Source organism: Artibeus jamaicensis, unplaced genomic scaffold (genome assembly GCF_021234435.1).
Source record: "Artibeus jamaicensis isolate MK-2021 breed Jamaican fruit bat unplaced genomic scaffold, CSHL_Jam_final scaffold_1019, whole genome shotgun sequence".
In the NCBI taxonomy this organism is placed as follows: domain Eukaryota; kingdom Metazoa; phylum Chordata; class Mammalia; order Chiroptera; family Phyllostomidae; genus Artibeus; species Artibeus jamaicensis.
Window position 1 is genome coordinate 24,368,742 of NW_026522025.1, and position 20,621 is coordinate 24,389,362.

At 39.4% G+C, this 20,621-nt stretch overlaps 1 protein-coding gene and 1 pseudogene across 3 annotated transcripts in view; both read left to right on the forward strand.

Annotated features, from left to right (window-relative positions):
- MIGA1 (mitoguardin 1) overlaps positions 1-20,621 on the forward strand; it is a 75,838-nt gene that overhangs the window by 47,127 nt on the left and 8,090 nt on the right. For all 3 annotated transcript variants that reach the window (XM_037148125.2, XM_053655517.1, XM_037148126.2), the window contains 5 exons: positions 12,960-13,078; positions 13,340-13,412; positions 14,105-14,191; positions 17,313-17,411; positions 19,336-19,470. In XM_037148125.2, the coding sequence (XP_037004020.1) occupies positions 12,960-13,078; positions 13,340-13,412; positions 14,105-14,191; positions 17,313-17,411; positions 19,336-19,470 (513 nt within the window). The remainder of the gene's footprint in view (positions 1-12,959; positions 13,079-13,339; positions 13,413-14,104; positions 14,192-17,312; positions 17,412-19,335; positions 19,471-20,621) is intronic.
- Positions 561-2,423, forward strand: LOC119051407 (40S ribosomal protein S11-like; annotated as a pseudogene).

Sequence of the window (20,621 nt, forward strand, 5' to 3'; positions counted from 1 at the left end):
ATATATACATGGGTACTCTTTATATATACATGGGTGCCATATATATATATATATATGGGTGCTCTTTAAAGTAAAAATTTTATTTCTTATAATTCAGATACATTTACTCAAACTCAAGCTTGGAAAGGTTTTGCTGCACCCACCTCTGACTTGCTAGCATGTACTTTTAGCAATCCAAAATAATACACTAGCAATAACATACAAAGAGACAAGGATAAACATGTAGAATAATCATAATTGGAAAAGGGAGGGCTATATCGGCCATTTAAAATTTCTTTCTCTTGAATTATCTTCCTCTGGATCAATTTTGTCTGTTTGTCTTGGGCTTTCATTCTTGTGCTGATGGTTTTTTCCTCAAATTTGAAAGTGTGATTAGTGACTGGATTTATTTTTTTCCCCTTTAAAAAAAGATTTTATTTATTAACTTATCTGTATTAGAGAGAGGGGAAAGAAGGGAGAAAGAGGGTGAGAAACATTTATGCAAAAGAGAAACATGGACCAGTTGCTTCTCGTATGCACCCCATTCAGAGACTAAACCCATCACCCGGGCATGTGCCCTGATGGAGAATAAAACTGGTGACCCTGCACTCTGTGGGTCGACACCCAACCAACTGAGCTATACCAGTCAGGGCTGGAATGAGTTTCTTAGGTAGATTGTGTGAGTTTGCAGTGTCTTGTTTGTTTTTCCCATGTAAAGGTGGACAAGAGAGCAGAGTGAGCCCATTTACTTCTCTGCGGTATGTTGACTGGCAGGCTTTTCTTTAGGATTAATGTTCTGGAAAGGGCCTAGTAGGCAGGGCGTACCTAGATACAGAATGAAGAGGGCCTTATTCTAGGAGGCCCATCACTCACCCTAGCTGACTTATTCTCTCCAGGCAGTTTAAGTACTTTTTAAAAAGAACTATCCTCTGGTTGATTTTTAAAATTTTTTTACAAGCTGCCTTCCTGTTCAGGAGTGGAGAGAAAGGGGCAAGGAGTAGAATGAGATGTGGGACTGCTGTAGGTGTTTGGACACAGACTTTCATTTAACCTCCCATTTCAATCCCTCTTTTTCAATTCTGTTCTCATACCTGCTAACTCCAGGCCTGGTGCTTTTAAGCTTCTGCTTAGCAAATGTCTTACTCTTGACAAATATCTCTCTTCCTGAATATATTCTAGGTTGTGGCTTCCTCATCTGTTTCATCTGTCCACATTCCACACATTTCTATTTACTTTCTAGTTTTGGGAAATTTGTGTGTCTTTTTGTTGCTGTTAGTGTGGTTTGTACTATTATATTAGTTATCTGTTGTATAATAAATTACCCCAAATCTACAGTCTTAATAATAGCCCTGGCCGGTGTGGCTCAGTGGATTGAGTGCTGGCCTGTGAACCAAAGGGTCACTGGTTTGATTACCAGTCAGGGCAATGCTTGGGTAGAGGCCCAGACCCCCAGCTGGGGGTGCATGAGAGGCAACCACACATTGATGTTTCTCTTCCTCTCTTTCTCCCTCCCTTTCCCTCTCTCTAAAAATAATGAAATCTTAAAAAATAATAATAAAGTTTAGGTGCAGGTTTGGGGCTGGTGCTAAGGCTGAGGTTCCTGCCCTGGGCCTCATAGATGTGTCCTTGAAAGTGAGACCTTGCACCCCGCTTTTGGAGATTCTCAGGCAGAGGATACATGCCTTTGTGTTGATAGAAATCCTGAGGGAGGGGGTGAAGTGGGGGACATGGGACAACTGTAATAGCATAAACAATAAAACATTAAAAAGTTTATGAATCTTGAGGGATCCACACTTGGAATTTGACTGAGGCTCAAGCATTACAGGAGTTGCCTTAGTAAACTTGAAGGTTTGTGGGCTGTTTTTCTGGAGGTCTTAGGCCTTATACTTAGTCCTCTGAGAACTGGTTCCTAGGGGCTAATCCAGGGAGCCTGTTGCTTTGGTATTTAATTCTGAAGCCACGAATATTAAATAAGAAGTGACCCCTAGACTGAGCATGCTACAATAGTCAGCCCACCATCTTTTAAAATAAGAAGAAGGTCCTGCTTGGAGAAACTAGTGAGATGAAGCTCCTGCAGTGCTATAAGATCATTGGTCTGATCTTCAGATGCCCAAGGAGGCCTTTGAGGGCATCTACACTGACAAGAATTGCCCCTATACCAGTTAGGTCTCCATTTGAGGGTGGGTCCTGCCTGGTGTGTTGACCAAGATGCAGCTGCAGAGGACCACTGTCATCCACAGAGACTACCTCCACTACTGCTAAAAGTATAGACACTTTGAGAAGTGCTATAAAATCATATCCATGTGCCAGTCCCCCTATTTCAGGGATGTCCAGATGGGTGATATCATGGTTGGTGAGTGCTGTCCCTGAGCAAGACCGTTTGCTTTGCTGTGTTCAAGGTCACCAAGGCCACCAGCACCAAAAAGCTGTTTCAGGAGTTCTGAGACCTGCCCACTTCCTCAAACAAACTAAATTCTTTTCCCATTCAAAAACAACAGTAATGACTTCCGCCAAGATGGAGGTTTAGCTGGATGTGCCTGCCTCCTCTCACAACCAAGTTTAGGGACAACTAAATATTAGCATCACAAAACACAACCAGAACACGGAAAACTGAACTTTTCGGAAGTCCGCTAACAACAAATTCTTCAGCCTGACCGGTAAGGGGCGAAACCGGCGTCGGGTGAGGACTTACAAAGGAGGGCTCGGTCGGACTGGGCGCGCGAATCCAGTCGCGCGGGTTCCAAACCCAGGATTGGACCTGCGGAGCAGCCCACCGGGGGAGCGACACAGTGGGGAGGCGGTGGCAACGAGTTGACTGTGGTTGCCTGGTTACGTGCGAGTGAGGGAGTGAGCGGTTGGACCGGCCCCGCGGTTGGACCGGCCCAGTGGCGGCAGCGGCTGCGGCGGCGGCTGTGGCGGCGCGCCATTTCCCGCTCTGACCACGCCCCCACATACAGCGTCACAACCCAGCGACCTGGGACTCCAAGGCGCCGCTTGTCCCACTTAAAGGGCCAGAACAGACCAAAAATGTCGCAGGCAGAACTCAAAGCCCCAGAGATAAATCTAAATGACGAAGAAATAGCAAAACTCTCAGACGCACAGTTTAAAACACTGGTCATCACCTTCCTCACAGATTTGGTGGATTACAGCCACAAATTAGAGAAACATATGGAGGCTAAATTAAGGGAAATGAATGGAATTCCACACGAATTCCATAGAGATGAAAAGGAAACTGGGACTCAAATCAATGCAGTGGACCAGAAGAAAGCAAATAATGGACAAACAGAAAAGAGTCAAGGAGCAAGAATTCAAAGAAATGAGGAGAGTCTTAGGAACCTCCAGGACATCTTTAAACGCTCCAATATCCGAATTATAGGGGTACCAGAAGGGGGAAAGACACAACCACCAGTGGAAAAACTATTTGAACAAATAATAAAAGAAAATTTCCCCAATCTGGCAAAGGAAATAGACTTCCAAGAAATCCAAGAAGCCCAGAGAGTACCAAAAAAGTTGGACTCAAGAAGAAACACACCAAGGCATATTATAATTACATTAGCCAAAATTAAAATGAAGGAAAGAATCCTGGAAGCAGCAAGAGCTAAGGGGACAATCACCTACAAAGGAGTCCCCATCAGGCTGTCAGCAGATTTCTCAAAAGAGACCTTACAGGCAAGAAGGGGCTGGAAAGAAATATTCCAAGTCATGAAATCTAAAGACCTACAACCAAGATTGCTCTACCCAGCAAAACTCTCATTTAGAACGGAAGGACAGATAAGGTGCTTCTCAGATAAGACCAAATTCAAGGAGTTCATCATCACCAAGCCCTTATTATATGAAATGTTAAAGGGACTTATCTGAGAAAAAGAAGATAAAGAAACATGAACAGTGAAAGGACAACAAACTCACAGTTATTAACAACCACACCTAAAACGAAAGCAAACTAAAAGGACAGCTAGAGCAGGAGTGGAAACATAGAAATGAAGATCTCAAGGAGGGTTAGCAACAGGGGAATGGGAGGAGGAGATGGGGGGAGAAGGTACAGAAAACAGGTAGCATAGACAGTAGATAGAAAGTAGATGGGGGGGGCGAGAATAGGTTGGGAAATATAGAACCTAAAGGACTTGAGACACATGGACATAAACTAAAGGGGGGTAATGGTGGGGTTGGGGGGGCAGGGTGGAGGGGAATGGAGGGGGGAATAGAACAACTGTAACAGCATAATCAATTCAAATAAATAAATAAATTAAAAAAAAAAAAAAAACAACAGTAATGAGTTTTTAAAAGGTACCCTGTTGGGGCAAGAATGACTTAGAAATAAAGGAGGTTTCAAAAGTTTCTGCCAGCAAAAAAAAAAAGAGGAAGGAAAGGGAGGGAGGAAGAGAGGAAGGAAGGAAGGAAGGAAGGAAGGAAGGAAGGAAGGAAGGAAGGAAGGAAGGAAGGAGGGGAGGAAGGAAGGGAGGGAGGAAGGAAAAGAAAGAGGAAGGAAGGAAGGGGGGAGGGAGAAAGAAAAAAAAGAAAAGACAAGACAGAGAAGGGCAGGGGAGGGAAGAAGGGGATGGTCCTTTTTCATGGTAAATTGCCCATTTTCATATACTAGGATTAAACTGTTACTGAACTCTGCTTCTTAAATCACATCTCAGCTCACATAAAATGTTAATCTTTTTCTGAAACCTTTAAAAAAAGTTTTTGAAAATATTGTCAAAAAATCCTTCCTACAAACACTATATTCTAAAATTAGAATTAAGTCACTTTTTTAGTGATTTGCTTTTTGCTGTGAAAAACTTAATTCATTTTTTAAATAAATGTTTCTGTGTTGTCATTGTCTCTTAAGAAGAGTTTATGGTGTTAACTAGCCTCAAATCTTCAGTATGATGTATTTTTCACAGCTGTGAGCCTATTTTAAAAAATATATTTAAATGATCACGACAGCCAAACCAACAAATAAGCAAGGTAGACCAGTTAATGAAGACTTGACTGTGGAATCTACCACTGTTGGAATTTTTCACTTCTTATTAGTATAAATTATTTTATGTAGAGAGTTTAATTGGTGCTTCAGTTTCTTCCTTAGGATTTTTTCCTACTGGTAGATAGATATACATAGATCTTATTTGTTTTGACGGTAGTACAAATTTTAAACTATTTAATATCTAAAAAATTTCTATTATGTTATTTTTAGATCTTTTTAAAATAAAACTGAAAATACTTTCCATTCGTATATTTTCCTTAAACTGTGAAGGAAAATACTACTTAAAGCAGAAAATATATGATGATGGGTATTTTTATTTCTGTTTACCTTTTTTTCTTTTGCTACTGGTCAGATGGACATGTTTATGCTATCTTAAATATTGTTGATGCTTAAACTTCTTCCCCCTTGGCTTGCTGGGTAAGGCTGATAGGAGAGTTTAGTTTGATATTTAAGGGTATAAACTCTGGAACAACTGCCTGGGATTAACTTCTACTGTTTAGTTGTGGGACTTGGGGCAAGTGTCAGCTAACCTAAATCCTTGCTTCTATTTGTAAAATGCAGATAATAGTAATACCTACTTTAGGAGTTGTTGGATAGAGTAAATGAGGTATTTAAATTAAAACATTTAGCACAGTAATGGGTCATATGAAGTGCCAGAACTAGAGCATGGAAAAACACTTCCAGAATAGTAGAGTAAAAACATCCAAAAATCTCCACAAAAGTACAAAAACACTAGGAAAATTTGTCAAAGCAAAATGTTTTACCTCTGGCTGGGTTGGTCAGTTGGGTACAGCATTGTCCCAATACACCAGCGTTACAGGTTTCATCCCTGGCGGGGCACATACAGGAATCAGCTGACGAATACATAGATAAGTGGAGCAACAACTTGATCTCTCTCGGTCTCTCAAATAAAAAAAAAGAACTCATCACTAATGAAAGACTTGTAAGAATTCAAAGAGCATTTATTCAAGAGAAATGGCTGAATCTCCTTAGGAATAGTGAACTTTATAGATATTTAACTTGCTCTATTTCCATCCCCTTCACACAGTAGTCTTAAAACCAACATCTAACTATGGTAACTGAAAACCAGAGGGCTGGCATCCACTGGAAGAAACTTAGCGGATTTGGAGCTTCTCAAAAGCCCCATCCCTAGAGAATTGTCACTATTTGACCTGCAAAGCTCCGTTCTCAGGGCTTGTCTTTATTTGACCTGACTTATAGCTTGCTGTGTACAAAAAGTTCTATCCCTAGCGCCTTTGTTGAAAACAATCAGTGGTAATTGTTTAACATTGCAGCTGCCTGAGGTGGTAATACCAGCTGGAGCTAACAAGCAGTTGTCCAAGAAACTTAATAGGAAAAATGGGGCAATGCGATGTTTATAGAGGTCTTTGAAAAGCACCAACATATTCCTGGAAATCTAGAAAGCCACAAACACGGCAGGGCTATGCATGTGTCCAGGAAAAATGTGTAAGTCCCTAACCTTTCAACTCTGGTTGACCTTGATAGTTTTTTGGGTTTTTTTGAAGAATTTGTTTTCAACTACAGTTGATGTACAATATTTATATTAGTTGTAGGAGTACAACATAGTGATTAGACATTTAAATAACTTATGAAGTGATCACCTCAATAAATCTAGTACCCATCTGACACCATAGATAGTTATCACATTAACTGTATTCCCTGTGTGGTAGTTTACATTCCTATGACTATTGTCTACCTACCAACTTGTACTTGTAAAACCCTTTACTCTTTTCACCCATCTCCCTAACCCCCACCCCTGTCTGGCAACCATTGAAATGTTCTCTGTATCTATGGGTCTGTTTCTGTTGTGCTTGATCATTTACCGTATTTTTTGTACCGTAAGACACACTCCCTCCGCCCCCACAAATTTAGGAGGAAAAGGGGATGCATCTTATAGGCCAAATGTAACTTACCTGACTCACTGTTGTGGGGGGCGGCAGTGGAGTGGGATCGTAGGTTATTAAATATTTTACCACATTTTTTCCTTCAAATTTTTTCCCCTATTTTCCTCCTCTAAAACCTAGATGCATCTTATAGTCCTAAAAATACGGTATTTTGTTTTTTAGCTTCAATTGTTGACAGATATGCATTTATTGGCATTTTATTGTTCATATTCTTAAAGAAGACCCTTTAACATTTTCTATAATACAGGTTTGGTGGTGATGGACTCCTTTAGCTATTTCTTATCTGGAAAGCTCTGTCTGTCTTTCAATTCTAAATGAATGCTTTCCTGGTTAGAATAATCTTGGTCGTAGGTCCTTATATTTCATCACTTTGAATATTTCTTGTCACTTCCTTCTGGCTGCAAAGTTTCTGTTAAGAAATCAGCTGAAAGTCTTGTGGGAACTCCTTTGTAGGTAAAAGAGATTCTCTCTTTGTCTTTATCCTTTTGCATTTTACTTATGATGTGTCTTGGTGTGAGCCCCTTTGGGTTCATCTAGTTTGGGATTGTGTTTCCTGAACTTGTATGTCTATTTCCCTTACCAGGTTAGGAAAGTTTTTCATCATTATTTTTTCAAAAAGATTTAAAAAAATATTTTATTGATTATGCTGTTATAGTCCCATTTCCCCCCTTTATTTCTCTCTGCCCTGCACTCAGCCTCCCACCCGCAATCCCCCCTGCCTTAGTTCATGTCCGTGGGTCATACATATAAGTTCTTTGACTTCTCCATTTCCCATACTCCTCTTAACCTCCCCCTGTCTATTTTTGCCTACCATTTATGCTTTTTATTCCCTATACCTTTTTCCCCATTATCCTCTGTCCGCCTCCCCACTGATAACCCTCCATGTGATCTCCATTTCTGTTATTCTGTTCTTATTCTATTGTTTGCTTAGTTTGTATTTGTTTTTGTTTTTTAGGTTCATTTGTTGACAGTTGTCAGTTTGTTTTCATTTTACTGTTCATATTTTTTATCTTTTTCTTAAAAAAGTCCCTTTAACATTTTATATAATAAGGGCTTGATGATAATGAACTCCTTTAACTTGACCTTATCTGGGAAGCACTTTATCTGCCCTTCCATTCTAAATGATAGCTTTGCTGGATAGAGTAATCTTGGAGGTGGGTTCTTGCCTTTCATGGCTTTGAATACTTTCCAGCCCCTTCTTGCCTGCAAGGTTTCTTTTCAGAAGTCAGCTGATAGATAGTCTTATGGGAACTTTTGTAGGTAACTGTCTCTTTTTCTCTATCTGCTTTTAAGATTCTTTCCTTATCTTTAGTCTTGGGTAATGTAATTGTGTTGTGCCTGGTGTGTGCTTCCTTGAGTCCAACTTCTTCAGGACTCTCTGGGCTTCCTGGACATCTATTCCCTTTGTCAGGTTGGGGAAGCTCTTTATTATTTTTTCAAATAAGTTTTCAATTTCTTGCTCTTCCTCTTCTCCTCCTGGAACCCCAATGATGTGGATGTTGGAATGTTTAAAGCTGTCCCATAGGTTCCTAAGCCTCTCCTCACTTTTTTTGAATTCTTGTTTCTTCATTCTGTTCTGGTTGAATGTTTATTTCCTTCTGGTCCAAATCATTGATTTGAGTCTGGATTTCCTTCCCTTCCTGTTGGTTCCCTGTATACTTTTCTTTATTTTACCTTGTAAAGTCTTCCCTTCTTCCTCTATTTTGTGGCCATACTCAACCATTTCTGTGAGCATCCCGATGACCAGTGTTGAGAACTGTGCATCTGATAGGTTAGCTCTCTCTTCATTGCTTAGTTATGTTTTTGGAGCTTTGATCTGTTCTTTCATTTGGGCAATATTTTTTTTTGTCTCAGCACAGTTCTTATGTAGTAAAGGGTGGAGACTTAGGTGTTTGCCAGGGTGGGGCAACCCACATTCCTGCATTGTGGTGCTGTATGTAGGGGAGGGGTCAGAGAGGGAATAATGCCATTTGCTCAACTCTTGGCTGGCTTTCAGTCACTTCCTCTACTACCCACAAGCAAATTGGGCCCTTCTGGTGCCAGTTGCTGGGTGGTGAGCTTGTGTACATTCTAGGACCTTGTGGGTTTCTCCAGTCAACTCTCCTGTGTGGCTAGGAGTTTCTCCTGCCGCCACAACCCCCATAGGTCTTTATAGCCAGCAGTTTTGAGGCTCTATTTCCCTGCATTGGAGCTCTGGGTTGTGCAGTCTGTCTGGGTCCCCAGTTGTTCCTCCCAGTTATCTGCACACATATGAGGGTCTACTCAGTCCACCAGCTGCTGCCTCACCTGCCAGTCCTCCAGTTGCTGGCTTGGCTCAAATCCTCTCTGGCAAGGCTGCCCATCTCCATCCTTCCTACTGGACTGAATGAATGTTTCTTCTTTAACTCCTTGGTTATCAGACTTCCGTAAAGTTCAATTTTTCTGGCAGTTCTGGTTATTTTTTATTTTTAAATTTGTTGTTGTTCTTTTAGTTGTACATGGAGGCAATGTGTATCTATCATACCTCCATCTTGGCTGTAAGATTTTTCAGATAGATTTACAATTTCTTCCTCTCTCTCTTCTCCTTTTATCTCTCTCATGATGCACGTGTTGGTACACTTTAAGTTGTCCCAGGGCTCCTTACACTACCCTCATTTTCTTGGATTCTTTTTTCTTTTTGCTGTTCTGATTGGGTATTTTCTGCTTCCTTATATTCCAAATCACTGATGATTCTCAGCTTCATCTACACAACTATTTGTTTGCTATAAATTATTTTACATTTCAGTTAATGTGTCCTTCATTTTTGACTGGTCCTTTTTTATGAAATATTTTAAATAAAATATATTAATTTTAGTGAGAGTCGTTGAAGTTCTCAGTAAGTACTGACTACCCTATAACCAGTGTTTTGAACTCTGAATCTTGTAGATTGGTTGTTTTCACTTTGTTTTATTTTTTCCCTTGAGTTCTTTCCTTTCATTTGGGCCATGTTTCTTTGCATTCTCATTTGGCAGCCTCCCTGTGTTTGTTTCTTGTATGAAGTAGAGTTGCTATGGCTCTCAGTCTTGGTAGAGTGATCTTTTGTAGAAGGTGCCCTGTAGGCTCCAGTGGCACAGCTTCCTGATCACCCAGGCTGGCACTTCAGGTGTGTCCCTTGTGTGGACTGTGTAACCCTCCTGTTGTAGTTGAGCCTTGATTGCTTTTGGCACATCAGTGGGAGGGATTTACGCCCAGGCCAATTAGCTGTAATGACTGATTGTAACCATTGATCACTGATTGACCTCTGACCACTGTGGAGGATCAGCTGTGCCAGGGCCCCACCCCATAGAGCAAGACTTACATCAGCAGGGCTCTGGTACCCTCTGAGTCTGCCCTTTGAGTATGTTCTTTGTGGAAGTAATTGGTGGTGATGCTTCAATGTGGTCTGAATCTGTCCACTGGGTGTGCTGGACTTGGGGACTTCTGGGAGGTGCAGGCCAAGTTCGGCCGTATCCTGTGTTCTACCTGGGTCCACCTGGCATGGGCTACAAAGCAATGCAGATGTCTGCTACTTGTTCTGGGCTTAGAGGTGCCCAGGTGTGGCCAAGCTGTAAACCAAGGCCAAATTATGATACAGCCAGGCCTGGGGCCACTTAGTGAGAGGTTCAGGGCACACTGAGGCCAGCTGCTGCTTGTTTGAGAGATTTTATTCCCTGAAGCATGAGTCAAGAGGCTATTTGTTTGGAAAAGCCATTAGCAACAATTTGAATGAGCCCCCAAGTTGAGTGGGACAGGGTCTCAGGGAATCAGCAGAGTAGGGCAAAAAGAGTGTGAGTCAGGTAAATGGAGTCTCAGATATGAAGCCCACCCGCTGGCTCTGTGGGAGGAAGGCTCATCAAAGAAATGATGGCTTCTACCAGCAGCTCTGTTTGGGAGAAAGCTGTACCCTCCATCTCTTGTTGTGATGCCGGACAGTTCACTTTCTCCCTGTATGTCTCTCGTGTCTTTCAAACTCCTGCCCCAGCTGGACCTGAGAAGGAGTGAGTCTGAGGAACTCTGAGCACGGGCCCCTTAAGAGGAACTGTTTGGGACTTTAGAAACCCTCCATCTCCCTCTGCCTCAGTCCCCGCTGGTTTTTATAGCCAGAATTTATAGGGACTCACTTCCTGTCCCTGAAACCCTGGGCTGGAGGGCCTGGTATGTGGTTGGGACCCTTCACACCTCGAGGGGGGACCTCTACAGCCGAGTTATCCCTCCCGATTTTTATCGCCTCACATGGACGTGCGTCCAGCCCATTCTGTGTCTCTGTTCCTCCTGCCAGTCTCAGTGTGGCTTCTTTAATTCCCTAAGTGTAGGACTTCTGTGCAGTCAGATTTGAGGTGGTTCTATATGATGGTTGTCCTGCAGTTTAGTTTTAATGTTGATGTGGTTGTGGGAGGATGTGAGTACTGCATTTACATACCCACCATCTTGACCAGAGGCCTTCTGACCTTGATATCTTGATGTTCTGCACAAGCAGGAAGTAAAGTTAAGGAGTTAAAGCAGACAAAAGGAAAAATGATTAATTGGAATTTGACAAATGTAAGGGATGATTCATGTTCAGAACGGGAAAGAGTGGAACAGTGTGAGATTTCACCATGATTCTAAAAACAGCGAGCAATTAAAAATTTATGGCCTTGGCTTATAGCTCAGTTGGTTGGAGTATCGTTCTATAAACCAAAAGGTTGCTGGTTCAAACCCCTGTCAGGGCACATGCCTAGGTTGAAGGTTCAGTCCTCAGTTGTGGGTGAATATGGGAGGCAACCAGTCAGTGTTTCTCACATCAGTGTTTCTTTCTCTCTCTCCTTCTCTCCCTCCCTCCCTCCCCTCTCTTTCTCTCTCTCTCTCTCTCTCTTACCCTTTTTCCTCTCCTTCTTCCTCTCTCTCTCTAAAATCAGTGAAAATATGTCCCTGGGAGAAGATTAAAAAATTAAATAAAACTTATGAATTGTTTATATCTGGAATTTCCCATTTAATGTCTTTGAACCACAGTTCACTGCAGGTAACAAACCATGGAAAGTGAAACTGTGGATAAGAAGAGATTCCTGTACTAAAAACTCTGGGTTGTACACATAAAAGGGTGAATTTTATGATATGTTAATTATATCTCAGTAAAATTGTTATTAAAAAGTTAAAAACCCTACTGCATGCCATTTAAATGTATCATATGGTATTGAGAAATAAATTATTCTGCCATGGCTGGTGTAGCTCAGTAGATTGAGCGCAGGCCTGTGAGCCAAAGGATCATGGTTCAATTCCCTGTCAGGGCACATGCCTGGGTTGCAGGCCAGTTCCCAGCAGAGGATGCATGAGAAGCAACCATACATTGATGTTTCTCTTTCTCTCTCCTTTCCTTCCCCACTGAAGATAAATAAATAAAATATTTTTAAAAAGAAAAACAAATTATTCCAAGAATTCTTGCTTAGCTGACTACTCTGTAGTGTTTGCAGTTGTTTTTTAATGAACTGTGGGAAGACTGGAACTGCATTTGTAGAGTTGTTATACTAGCCAGAGAGAGATACATGACTATTTTTCAGTTATACAAAGGTGAGTCAAATAATATATAATACAAATTATAATAATAAATATTGTATATATAAGTCAATAAATTATGTTTATGATTAATAAATTATAACAAAATTATGGTTTTATTATAATACATACAATGAAAATTCATTCAAATTAGCCAAATTGAGATTATTTCAGTGTTTTTGTAGAAAGTTTTACTTCATTTACAGTTGTGAGTTAAAATACTCTTAAGCATTCATTGGATAGATGATAAAATCTCTTTTTTTTAATGCTTCATCTTTGATTGTTTTTGTTGGTGAACTATAAAATTAAACTTTTTCTGTACACCCTGTGGATTTAAGTAATTGGATTTAAAATGAATTAAGTTTGTTATGAAGTTTTACTCTTTCTTACTACTAAATTTTGAAATAAAATGAATTCAGCTCTTACTAGTTATAAAATGTTACTGTGTGATTTTTGTGGTTTAATCAAATTGAATATATTTTGATGAAACCCTACTTTGTATGTTCTGTAGTTTTCTCTTATATCTTTGTAGTCCGTTTTATCTTACCCCCTGTAACGTTTAGCTTGCAGAACACAGAGATGCACGGCATACTTACAGTCTGGAGTCCCTTTGCCACTGCCCTTTCTACGAAGAAGCCATGCATTTGGTTGAGGAAGGAAAAATTTACTCAAGAGTGCTTAGGTACCATTTCAGTTTTGCTTATGTTTATGAAAAATGTTCAGGTGTTGTTGCCATGTTTGTATAATACTTATTGAAGGTGTTCATGAGGACAGGGGAAAGTATATTTTTAGGCTCAAAAAAGATTATTTATATGTTTTGTCAGTATTGAAAAAACATGTGTTTTTACTAATGTCCTGAGGTTAAGCCTTGTTTAAGTCCAAATTTGTACAAGGCTTGCTCTTGAATGCAGTGTAACAGTTCTCTCCCCTGTTTATTGCACAGAACTGAAATGCTGGAGTGCCTAGGAGACAGTGATTTTCTTGCCAAACTTCACTGTGTTCGACAGGCTTTTCAGGTACTTTTTTTAACATTAAGCAACTTTACTGAGCCACTCATCCCCACCCTCATGCTGTAGAGTCCAGCTGCATATAAACAGAACAGCTCTTTGCTCTTTGTTATTCTTATTCCCAATGGCAAAAATACAGTTTACCAAGTTTATTTTTCCTGCCTGCTGTTTCCCTTCATTGGCTTCATTTGTCATTGTCCTCCCCCATAGCTTCCAGGTTCACCAAACTTCATCAAAACAGGGTCTTTTGATGCTGGAGATGTGTACAAATAGCTGCTTAAAATAAAAATTTTCCTTTTTTATTATCAGTTAGTATGTGTTCTAGATTTTTTTTATTTGCATCAATTGTAAAATCATTGATTTCCTAAAATGCAACAAGGTCATTAGGCAACAAAATTATCTTTATTTTTTTATGTTTTGGGGCTGTGTACCATTTAATTTGGTCTTTCTAATATTAAATTGAACAGAATTTAAATTCAGATTTATCTCCATTTAATCTTTTTTGATTATAGGTTTCAAGAGCACATTTCATTTTAATAAATTAGAACTTTCTCTGTGGTCTGCCTGCTGAAATAGTACCACGTACAGTGCATTGACTGCATTAGGGTTATTTGTGTGTAGATGTGCTATAAAGTTAAATGTCTATTCAAATTAACTTCAGGTCTCTTTTTTCTTTGCTTGGGGGTGGATATTTTTTTCAGGTCATTCTTTCAGAAAGAGCTAACAGGATATTCCTTGCTGAGAGTGGAAGGAAAATTTTATCAGCATTAATTGTGAAAGCAAGAAAGGTAACTTGTTTTATTGGCAAGTTTTTTTATTGTTGTTCCATTAAACTGAAGAATTTTTAATATAAGAAATGGTTTTTGTAGATAGCTGCAAAAGTTCACATATTGAAAATCAATAGTCTCTAAAGAGCATTGATTTCTGCTTGGGCTGAATTACTTCTGTGTATAAAACCCACTCTGTTTTGATCCTGTTGTTTCTCATAAATTATTCCCAGTTTGCCATAAAGTCTGTGAGTGTCATGGTAAGCATCATCATTACATCTGCTGATAGTCACCACTGTTATTATTTTTAACACCTCTTCTCTTACCTCCTTTAATTCTGTTCAGTGACAAAGTTCCAGGAAATAGTATAGATCTCAGAAATCTGGAAATACAAATTAAGCTGCCTCTTACTCTTATTCATCTTCATGGGACTGAATGAGGCAGAAGCAGTGAAAAGAACTTCATTAAGACTATGAGGAACCACTTTTCTGTATGCAAGGTGTGTTTGGATGATGAGGAAAACCAAAATAGAACAGATTTCCTTGAATCATTTCAACACCTGGTTTTCAGGCCCAATCTAGTTTAACCTCAATCCTGTTATTTATATAATAGAGTTATATTTATGGCATGCTATTTAGAGGGTTCTAATGATGATTAAATAAATAATAAATGGGAAACCAAATTTGTTTAAAAAGTACAAAGTAAATGAAAGGTGATATTAACTACTTGCTATTCCCAGTGTTAATATTATGTTGCTTTCCCAGCCTTCCCATGGCAGATAAACCCAGTGATTTGAACTAGAGTTCCTCCTAAAGAAATAGAACTGTATCAAAAGCATCAGATGGTATCTTCTGTGACCAAGTTTTCATGTTAAAGACGGACTTAAATAATCATATATATCCAGGTAGTAGGCACTTTGCTTATGACATTTTACAAATATTCTTAGTCTTGGCTTCTTCAAAATGTTGGAACAACAAACTCTTAAACTGAGTGAATATGGCATACCTAGAAAATGTATTTTGATTCAGTACCCTAAGAGAATGAAGACCTAACAAATTTGATTGAAGAGTAGCTTATTTACTTTGTAGGTTTAAGCCTTGTTATAAAGGTTAGTCTAACTATAGCAACAAGAAAAATAAAGTACCTAGGAATAAAATTGACCAAGCAGGTAAAAGATATACACTCCAAAAACTATGGAACACTGGAGAAAGAAATTAAGACACAAATAAATGGAAGCATATATCGTGTTCATGGACTGGAAGAATTAACATCATTAAACTGTCCATACTACAGAAAGCAACCTATAGATTCAACACAATCCCTTTGAAAATACCAATGGCATATTTTACAGACTAGAACAAATATTTTAACTATATGGACCCCAAAACAACCCCCAATAGCCTCAGCAGTTTTGAGAAAGAAGAACAAAGTAGGAGAGATCACAATACCTGATATCAAACTATAGTACAAGGCCACTGTAATCAGTATGGTCTGGTATTGGCATAAGATCAATGGAACAGAATAGAGAATCCATAAATAAACCCATATCTCTATGGTCAGTTAATATTTGAGAAAGGAGTAAAAATAGTCTCTTCGATAAATGGTGCTGGGAAAAGTGGACTGGTACATGCAAAAAAATGAAGCTAGACCACACACTTATATCATACACCAGAATAAACTCAAATGAATAAAAGACTTAATTACAAGGTGTGACACCATAAAAGTCTTAGAGGAAAACATAGGCAGCAAAATTTCAGATATCCCATGTAGCAATATTTTTGCCAATATATCTCTTAGGGCAAGGGAAATAAAGGAAAAAATAAACAAATGGGACTACATCAAATTAAAAAGCTCCTACACAGCTAAAGAAACCATCATCAAAATGAAAAGGTAACCGATTTGTCTGGGAGGAAATATTTGCCAATGACACTTTGGATAAATGTTTGATATCCAAAATATGTAAAGAACTCATATGATTCCACACCAAAAAGTTAAACAATCCAATTAAAAAGCGGGCAAAGAACCTAAACACTTCTCCAAGGATGTACAGATCACCCATAGATGGGTGAGAGGATGCTCAGTGTCACCAGACATCAGAGAGATGCAAATTGAAATTACAATGAGATATCACCTCACACCTGTCAGAATGGTCGTCATTAATAAACCAACAAATAAGTGGTGGTGAGGATGTGGAGAAAGGGGAACCCTATTGCACTGTTGGTGGGAATGCAGACTGGTGCAGCCATTGTGGAAAACAGTATGGAACTTCCTCAAAAAACTAAAAATGGAACTGCTTTTTGACCCAGTATTTATACTGCTGGGACTATACCCTAAGAATCCTGAAACACCAATTCAGAAGCACTTACGCATCCCTATAGCAGCGCTATTTACAATAGCCAAGTACTGGAAACAGATTAAGTGCCCATCAGTAAGTAAGTAGATCAAAAAACTGTGGACCATTTACACAATGGAGTACTATGCAGCAAAAAGAAAGAAGGAACTCCTACCTTTTGTGACAGCATGAATGGAACTGGGGAATCTTATGCCAAGTGAAATAAGCCAGTCAATGAAAGACAAATACCATGTTATCTCACTCATAAGAGGAACCTAATGAAAAAATAAACTAACGAGCCCAGGCTGGTGTAGCTCAGTGGATTGAGTACGGGCTGTGAACCAAAGGGTTCCAGTTTGACTTCCAGGCAGGGCACATGCCTGGGTTGCAGGCCAGTTCCCCATTGGGGGCCACGTGAGAGGCAACCACACACTGATGTTTCCCTCTCTTGCTCCTTCCCTTCCCCTCTCTTTAAAAAAAATAAATAAAATATTTAAATAAATTAATTAATTAACTAATGAGCAAAATAGAACCAGAGGCATGGAAACAAGGAACAGACTGACAGTGACCACAGGAGAGGGGTGAGGGGGATAAGGGAGGAAAGAAGGGGAAGGGCTTGGTTAAAGAACAAGCATAAATGACCCATGGACATGGACCACAGGCTGGAAGTTGACTGTGGGAGCGGAGTGGAGTTGGCGGGGCAGGGGAGAGCAACAGAGGAAAATTTGGACAGCTGTAATAGAACAACAGTAAAATATTTCATTTTTATAAAAAGTTGAGTTTAGGATTAAAGTGTCTTTTCTTCTGCAGAATCCAAAGAAGTTTGAAGATGTTTTTGATGAAATGATCTATTTTTTAGAGCAGACTGACCACTGGGATAGTACTGAAATGGAACTTGCTGCTAGAGGAGTAAGATCAAATATTTTTATAATAATTATTCCTCTTTGTTATTTATGTATAATATTTACATAATTTGAGGCCACTGTTTCTTTACAGTAAATCCCAATGTGTGGTGGTGTTTATGACAGAGTCATAAACAATAGCAACCACAGGCTTTGTGCATTGGGGCAACAGTTGAAAATTATTGTTTATTAAAAAGTCTTTACCTTCCTCCTTTCCCTTCTGAAAGTCAAGAGCAGGCCCGAGCAGGGTAGAAATGGTGGCCTCTGCATACGTGCTTTCAGATGGGCAGCTCATTGGGACCAGGGCATTGATTACATGCACAGGATTAAACAAACAAATCTGTGGAGAATAATTGGAACCAGGCATCTTACTGCTGGAGAGCAGAGGTATAAAAAGCTAGGCTTGGATTTGGAGATGTCAGTATAAATTCAGAGTTTATGATAGATATGAAAATAAATATAAAGTCTTGCATATACATACACATACATGTACTTACCAGTTCTGTTCACAGAGAGCGTCTGGGAGCAGCAGCACCTCAGAGAAACTACTCCTTGAGGGCACACACATGTTGGCTTCTAAGTACCAATCCACACTAAAAGGAACTAGGACTCCTTGGAAAAATGGCTGATTTCAGCCCTGGGATAGGGAAAGTACATGGTGAGCCTGGAAGATTTGTTGTCATGGAAGCTTGAAGACTGAGATTACAAGGGACCACAAGCTTTCTAGGCAGGTACAGAGACACAGAGGCATCATCTTTTCCAGTGTACCCGCTGTGGTGAAAGAATCAGCTCCCATTCAATTGTGCTGGCCAGAAACCTGGGTCTTTTCTTTTATACCTCCCTGGCCCTCACCTACTTTATTGTATTCTTCTCTTAAGTTTTGTCATTTTAACTTCTAAATATCTTCCCGTTTCTCCAACTTTTCTCTATTTCTGCCAGCCCTGCTGTTGTCAGAATAACTGTTGTCTTCCATGGACTACCTCAGGCACCTTTGCGTTCTCTGATTCCCTGCCTACTCCTCCCCTCCCTGCATTCACTCTTTTCTCTGCATTCCACTCTCCACATTGCTGCCCAAATTGTCTTTAAAAGTACAAATCTGATCATCCGTCTCCTTTCCACCACTACACCCCTAAAATACCGTGAAGATAAAATCCAGAATCATTAACACGGCCCATAAACTCTGCAGGAGCTGTGCCTTCCTCCTAGCCTCGCCTCTGGTCTCTGCTGTCATGAGCTACAGCATGCTTGCTGCAACTTTCTTCAATGCACCACTTGCCCTTCTTACCTTAAAGTCCTAACAGGCTATTTCCAGTACCTGGATGCCTCATTCCCTGAAGAAAGTCTAGATGTCACTAGACTGACATCTAGTTTAGAAGCCCACCACAAGCTCTCAGATTACCATGTACTTTTTCCTTTACTGTGCTTATCGCAGTTTGTAATTGTGTACGTGTGGGATTATTTATTGCTGTCTGTTTTTCCCATGAAACTTGAAGCATCTAGTTTGCTTACTGTAGAAGACTGAGCACCTGGTACAGCAAATAGTACAATAAAGTATTCATGAATGAACAGAAGAGCTAGAGGTTCATGATGTGGTGGGGAAGACAGACAGCTACACCAATAACTCAGTGACAAAGCAGAATGAGCTTTGTGGATACCATAATAAAAACACGAACAAAGGACTCCTGGAACAGAGTGAAGGGAGAGCTTCATTTCACCTGATGGGACTGAGGAAGGAACCGCTCTCATGGAAATTGTAATTTCTGGGGTTGAGTTGTTTTCATATTTGTCTCTCTTCTTCTTCTTCTTTTTGTCAGGGATATAATCTGATTAAACTAAAAACACCCAGCTGTTAAAAGTATGAAGCCCTGGCTCAGACTTTATTTTAGCTCTACGTAATTACAATTTCTGCTTTAACTTATAATTTAATGCAGGTGAATAATCTAAATTTTTATGATGTTGTTCTGGATTTTATATTAATGGATTCCTTTGAAGATTTAGAAAACCCACCCACATCCATACAGAATGTAGTAAATAATCGTTGGCTAAACTCCTCCTTCAAAGAAACTGTAAGTGGTGGTTTATCTTTTTCAACCATGTAAATGTAATGAAAAATGGTCAGAAATGGGAATAGTAGTAAGATTTACATGTACATTGCCTGTACTCTGACTAATGTGGACACCGAGGATCGGATGTGTATAATGTAGAACGTCTTCTAATGAAATTTCCTTTTTGGCTCTTCTATCAGTCCTTGTCTTGACCTGAAATTTTCAATACTTCTTTAGATCTAAAAACAAAAACAACTAACAAAACACCTTAGGCTTCACACTAGTTCAGGCCTCACAAAAAATTGTCCGTAACTGAAAGGACTCTATGTTTAAACTGAAATATAGCAGTGGCAGTTAAAAGACAATGTATATTTTTAGAGAAAAATGTGAGGATTCATGTTCCCAAATACTATAAAAAATTAGAGGAGAAAAAGATGCGCATATGCCTCTCCCCCTCCAAAAACAGGTTTAAACTGTATTCTGCACTTGCAGTATTTTTTGTTTCTGTTGGTTTTTGTACTCAAATCTCTATTTGACATTTGGGGGGGCACTTTAAGTGTGTACCTAGAAGTAGATGGGATAGATATTCATCATAAAGTTTGATTGCTTAAATTAAAAATGTTCCAGTGGGTTGTTTCACAATTATTTTGCAAATTTCTCGTATTAAAATTTAACAACAGTTTTAATAAATCCACATTTCCTTCAAAGTATGTTTTCACCCTAAAAGGTACATGTTATCTCCATTTCCATTACTAATTTGGTAAATTGACCTTGATTAAAGTTGGGTCATGCCAGAGCAGGGTCAGATTTCTTCAGGATCCACTTGGGTAGTACATTGTCCCTATCGTCATGGTTATATTTTATTACTTCTTTGTTTGGGTGATACTTTGCTTTACCCACAATTATTTCCAGCGGTACTGTTCCTGGGTGGGGGAAGTGCTTAGTGTTCACTGTTACGCATAAAACCTTTATTGTGTATGTGCATCTATGTATACAGATTTTTACTCCTTTCCCCTAGCAGCAGAATTTAAGAACTCTGAGAGTTGAATTCTAATTGCAAGTTCTTTGGTGTCAGAGTTCAGCTTTTTCTTTAACAGACTTAATACTTAATTTTAAAATTTATAAAAACAAAATGCCTTCTCATTAATATTTACAAACAATAGAAGGAACCT